This window comes from Vigna radiata, chromosome 9 (assembly GCF_000741045.1).
Source record: "Vigna radiata var. radiata cultivar VC1973A chromosome 9, Vradiata_ver6, whole genome shotgun sequence".
In the NCBI taxonomy this organism is placed as follows: domain Eukaryota; kingdom Viridiplantae; phylum Streptophyta; class Magnoliopsida; order Fabales; family Fabaceae; genus Vigna; species Vigna radiata.
The window spans coordinates 17,441,869-17,448,696 of NC_028359.1; the positions used below are offsets into that span (position 1 = coordinate 17,441,869).

A 6,828-nucleotide genomic window follows, 5' to 3' on the forward strand; every position below is an offset into this window, starting at 1 on the left:
AAAGAAAAGCACAACTTTGGCTACAAATACAATAAAAACCTATGAGTATGACTCTGAAGATTGGATTTTTGCATCAAATTGCTATAACATAAATCAAAGAACAAAGTCAAGCTTCTGGGAAACTACAAATAATTTTCAAAAACAAAACTCTACATCTATATGCATTAAACTAAACATATATATATATATATATATATATATATAAAACTGCAAAATTTATATGATATATTATCATTTCATAATCTTCCTTAGCCATCATTCCAGTTATAAAATACTAGCTGAATCCGTCATAAGTGCACGATTTTTCAAGAAACCCAGTTAAGAATTTGATCTTCATCATATTAACAATACATCTTAGACATTCAAACTGAACCCACCACCAAGATATATATATATATATATATATATATATATATATATATATATATATATATATATATATATAACATGTTTAGAAACTCTTTTTCTAACACAAGAATCAGGTTTTGATATCTGAAAATCACATAGCGTGAAAACAAAAAACATGTTTGGAACACGTTTTGAACAGAAGAAACCAGGTTTCGACATCTGAAAATCAAAACGTGAAACCAAACATGTTAATATTTTAAGGAGTCTGAATAATTTATTTAATTATGCTCTTATATATCTAAGTTATATGAACAAAATGGATCACTCTCTGAAGAGGTGTTCTTCTCCAGATTGTTGGTCTATGTGCTTGATCCAACGATAAGGACCACCATTTGAAGCGAATTTTTGTGGTGGTGGAGGTGGTGGTGCACCACTTCTACTACCTCCTATGTATGCAATATCCAAACCCTTCCCAACAGGGAGGAACACTGACCTAACCACTCGCACACCCCTCTGAAGCACCACGCTCCATCTGAACCCGCCACGCGAATTTCTCTGCCATGCATTCTTGCATGCTAAAACTGCTCCTTTAGGACTAACTTTGGCCACCCTTAGAACCCTAGCGAACTCCCTCCTCTTGCAATCCACCAACAGAAAGTCCAGCCCCGCCAGCCGCGACACCGCCTCCTCCGCCTCCCCCGCCACCACCTCCGGCGGTGGAGACACCCCCATCTCCTCCAGGGCCTCTATGTACCGCACCCTCGACTTTTCATCCGGGACTATGCACACGTGCCGTGCACCCGTGTTGCGAGCTGCAACTGCTAAGCCCACGCTTGCCGCTATAGGACCACCGTAACACCATGATTCCACTATGAACTTTGTGTTAAATCCCGCAGCCATGGCTGAGAGCAACTCCGGTACCCCAGATTCCTTGAATTTCTCACACTGCCAAAACAAACAGATCAAACTCAACCCACATAACAAAAATGAAATCTTTTCTAAGAAAACTGACATCTTTTATCAAATTCATCACTCCATGACCACACATACAGCAGAAAATATATAGACCTAAGAAGCAAGAAAACTGTGTGACTGATTGATATACATGGTTCTTGAATCTTGATGTAAGGGTGCTTACTGATTTAACGGTGTCTATGTAAGCTTTTAAGGCTGTTTCTGGGGACCAAACAAGCTTCATGATGTGCGTATGTGTCTTCTTTCTTTGTGGTTCTTTGTCTTGGAGTGTGTTATCTTGATCAGTTTCTGGTTGAGGATTTTGATATTTTGAAGGAAGAACAGAGGTACACTTTGACGTACTTTGTAGCGTTAGGTGCGTGAGCTGATAAAATGGTGTGCTGAGAAGATTGATATATACCAAGAGATTCAGACAGAGGCATCAGATATGAGAGGGCGTTGACATTTTGCTTGCGCAATTTCAACGTGTGCGTAGATTTAGCCCAATGAATAAATAATCTATATCTATATGCATGCATTCAATTTTTATGATCTTTTTAAAATATACTTCTATTTATTTAAATATATTAAAGATTTTTTTCATTTTTTTTTCTTTTTACACCTGGTTTTTCCTTCATTGTTACCTGATTTGGAGATGATGAAATCTCATATCCATCTTCTGCTGACTAATATTTGTTCTTATCTCTTATTTTGTTCATTTTTAAACCACATAGGCCAAATGGTATTAAAACAAAACGTGTTTTTTTTAACATTGGCTTAATTTGTTACCTTTTTTTCAAGATATTTATGGATATTTTATACCTACTTTCTTGTTTTACGCGCATTTCTGATATATTTATGCGTATTATTTAATTAGAATGATAATGTTAATATCTGTATGAAAACCATAGTGTTGGTAGAATGAGGAAAAAGCATTAATTGCTTTACTAAAGACGTTTTATCTTCTCATTATCAAACAGTCAATAACCCTTATCAATAACCATACCAAGAAGAAGACGTTATCTCACCATTCTCAATTCAAGTCTATGAGTCTATGGAGGTAACACTTCCAAGTGTTGCTCAAATCAATGTAAACCAAATGTGAGAAGCACGTTAATATTGCCACATCTAAATTGGTATATCTAATCGGTTCGATTAATCACATAATAAGTCAATTTTAGATGAACATCACAATTGAATTAACTGAATAATTGATTATAACAATCAAAATAGAATAGTTCAAAAATTAACTTTCTCGATTAGTAATGTAAAAAATATACTTAAACAATATTGAACCGTGATTGGACTACACTAATCAAAACAACCTATAAATAAGCTAAAAAGATAGATAGTTGCATTATTGAACATTTTAGAATTGATTACTATAACTTCTAAGACTAACTTAAGTTTATAAGTAGGAGTCTGAAGACAATGTTAAATTGTGAAAGTACTCGGTCCTATAAAATGATATACAAGTTCAAATTCAAGAACATATAAATTAAAATAATTGCATCAATATATGTGAGCATTATTGACTTAATAGTGTTATTTTAACATATTTGAAGTTGAAATATTGGTATTGTATGTAAAGATGAAAAAGATTTAAGAAACGAATACTCTCATTCTTTAATCGTCGATTGATAAAGTTGTTCTATAATGATTAAAAATTCGAAAGTAAAAAATATTTATATATAATATTTCAGTGAAAACCCAACAAAGTATATATCGTTTAAAGAAAAAGGATTTATGAAAACATCAAATTTTAAAGAAAAAAAAGAATTTATCGCTACTATATCATTAGATTTGATATTAAAATATTATATATATATATATATATATATATATATATATATTACGATTATTAATTATGTGATGAATATGTTTACTTATACGTAAAATTCCTTCAAGTAATTGTACGAGGCATTTTGGTAGAAGATTTTTGTTTCTCCTTCTCAAATATGATTTATGTGAATCTACATACATTAATTCTTATGAATTATGATTAGTTGAAATGATTAAATATTAAGCATTTAATATTATTTTTCTATAAATGAAAAGATAACGTATTATTTTGATAAAAAAAATTCAATATGTTTACTCGAGAAAGTTAATTTCCAATTTTTTCTCATGATTTTTTGTAACTTTAGTTAAAAACCATTATTGGGAAACTTTATTTTACAAAAGTATTATATTTTTAAATGCAATTTAAATATAAAATACAAACTTTTTCCAATTTTATTTCCTCATAAATCTATAAAAAAAAAAAAAAAAAGGTTCTACCAAACACCCTAAAACAATCCAACATGTTTCTGCCAAATTTTATATTATCACTTCAAACATTTTTTTTTGCACTGAGATATAGAAAAGTTAATCATCGGAGAGCCAATATTATGTGAAGAATACTTTCTATTTCACTTGTATAGAACACTTTTTATATAGTAATCTTTTTTTTTTCATTTTTCAAAATCTTATGTCAATATACTAATAATAGAATACTTGTTTTCCTATCAAATTAAAAAAATATATATATACCATTTCTAATTCTCACATCTCCACATTTTTTTTTCAAAAGTTGAAGGAATCCATGAAATTATCATCATGATTGGATTAAATTTTGTTTTATCATGTACATGAATCTATTGTGATTAAATATTTTAACTTCATTGCCCTTTCCATCTTTTCAATGGTTATAATAATGACATGGTTTTAACTTTTTCATATTCTAATTGTATCAATTGGATGTTTCAAAGGAACATTTGAAGAGTTGACTTGATTGAAAGAACACCATAATGGCAAAATGGCAAAAGCAACCACTTTTGAGCAAGAACTATAACCATCTTTGGGGATGATGTGATTGAAGCAAACTATGCAATGTATAAGAAAAATTAAATACAATGTACATGTGGTTACTTTTTTCTTCCTTAATTCTGGTTGGATTTTTATTGTATTTTATTTCTCTGTTGTTAAAAATGTTCTCTTTCTAATAATTGCTTGTACACTCTTTAACTTATTTTGGTTCATACATGTACCTTCTTTAGCATCTTTTTTCTCATCCACGATGTAAAAGTTATTCTACCTACCCATATTAACTATTGAAATACTTTTATTGTATTTTTAAAGTAATATTAACTATAGAAATTTTTTTAAATTTTTTATTATTAATAGGGTTAGATACAAAATTAAAGTTTGTTTATGATCAAATTTTAAAATATTTTAGTTTTCAAATTTTAAAAATAAATAAATATATTTAATTTAGTGACATTAAATATATTTTAAATATTATTAAATTAACATTAAAACATATTAAACTGTGTAAATAAATTAAATATTACTCTAAAAGGTTTTTTAACACAAAATATTTTTAACTAGATTAAATTAAAATTATTATATTTATTAATTTTTAAAGTTTCATACCTGAATTATATAAAAAAAATTATTTCGTATTAAAATTTAAGGCTTAAAATCATATTTAATTTTTATTGTTATTCATATCTTTCATCCCAAAAATTATGATTAGTAATAATATGTATAACAACAATATGAATACACGTTTTGTTTTTTATATTATATTTTATTATTTTCTTATTTATATAAGTGTTACAATGCAAATTATAGGATGATTTAGTCCTAGTTTATACTTTAAAGTTATAGAGTTCTTTCTTTATTGAAATTCAACGCAAGGTGCACTTTTCCTAACCTCTATAATCAAAATTCTACATTCACGAAATTATACTATTTTATTTCATTTAAGATGTGAGAAATTACTAAAAAAATTGATAATTACATTTTGACCCGACTATTTTTCACGTTATCCAATCATAGGCATGTGTTATTCACTAAAGACGAAATTTTTTTTCTCATTTTTATTTATTTATTATTTTACTAAAAAAATATAATAATGATAATACCTTAATAGAAAATTTAAATTTAACAATACATTATTTATTCAAACATGGTATTGATAAATTTTTAATATCTACTCAAAATTATTTTACCTTTTAAACATTTTGTATACTATTTTGAAATTGATTTCTTTTCTTTATATTGACAAGTGTTCACACTAGAAAATTACATATCCAATACTAAATGTTATTTTTCTATGTTTTTTTTTTTTTAATTTAAGCTTATACGAAGTGATGAAAAGTACATTGAACACAACCATTCCCTGAAATTCTCCTCCCTTTTAAACTTAATATATTCTTCAATATTTCATCTTGAAGTTGTATTACATACTTTAATTTTATAAAAATTATTAATTCACTATTGTAGTGAAAAATTCAGCTAAGGTGATTTTAGTAACCCACATTTGTAGTCTATTAAAACGTAATATAAAACAAACATTTTTTCCTATGGTTCAAAATCATGACATACAATTTCTAATAAGTTACCGTTCCTAATATAATTTAAAATAGACTACGTAGGACATTGTTATAGCAACGAAAAGAACCCTACTACTTACGGGTGCTTCCAAATAAAAGCCAAGAAGATTAAGAAAAAAAAAAAAAAAAAAAAAACTTCTCTTTTGTGATGGAAACATCTAGTTGTACAATGACAAGAAATAACATCGACTTTTATGGACAAGAAAAAAAAAAGAACCATATTTAGAGAGGTACTCAGGTGAAATTGTAGCCTATTAGTATAGGCTACGATTTTATCCATGATGTAATCTATAGTTATTTTCACAAGGTCACTATATACTATGTTTTTCTTATAACTGTAGCTTATTTGCATAGTTAATTCATATATTTACACTAGAGATTTCATTATATTAAAGGTGACTTACATTGAAATAGAATAATTCATGTACCTCTGATGCAAGTTTTTATACTAGACACCCACCAAATGGGGATAATCATAATCCTATAGCCTAACCTATTTTTAAACCTGTCAATTTGGCCCAGTCCATAAGACTTGATCATGGTCCACATGGGTCAAGACTAAAAGGGTTCATAAGGTAAAAAAGGGAACAAAAGAAAAAGTTCACAGTGCCAAAATAACAACAAAAGCCCTATGGGATAGGGTCAATCCCTGGTCAATTTATGTAAGTCAGTCTCAAGTCAAGATAAAGTTGGGTTAGGTCCAAATCAAGTATATTGTTAGGTTGGGTTCATGCCAAGTTGCATCCAAACAAAACATGGTTGATAAAGTCTAAATTATTTAAGTTGAATCAAGTCGATATTAGGCATAGCCAAGTCAAACCCATGTTTGATCGAGTTGAATCAAACCCACAAAAGATCAACTCGAGTTAATCAACATAGGGTCAAGTTGAGTTGGTCACACCTTTAGTCAAAGCGATTCAAACGAATGAGTTGAGCAGGACTCACTCAAGCCCAATTAAGTTGATTCAAGTCAAGTTAGACCCATGTTGAGCCCAATCGAGTTGGGTCTACACCAGACAAAGTAGAGTTGAGTTCACATTGGATTGAGTTAAATTAAGCCCACATTATGCTCATGTTAGGTTTAGTGAAGTTAGGCCTACCTTAAGCTCAATTTGTTAGGTTTATCAAGGGAGGGGGTTCATTAGGG

The 6,828-nt window shown here is 29.1% G+C and overlaps 1 protein-coding gene across 1 annotated transcript; it reads right to left on the bottom strand.

The window, feature by feature from the left end:
* Window positions 1–512: 512 nt before the first annotated feature.
* Window positions 513–1,669, bottom strand: LOC106773461. Its single transcript, XM_014660152.2, has 2 exons — window positions 1,487–1,669; window positions 513–1,293 (listed from the first exon to the last, which is right to left on the bottom strand). The coding sequence occupies exons 1-2, from the start codon at window positions 1,544–1,546 to the stop codon at window positions 670–672; spliced, it is 684 nt and encodes a 227-aa protein (XP_014515638.1). The 5' UTR covers window positions 1,547–1,669; the 3' UTR covers window positions 513–669.
* Window positions 1,670–6,828: the final 5,159 nt, after the last annotated feature.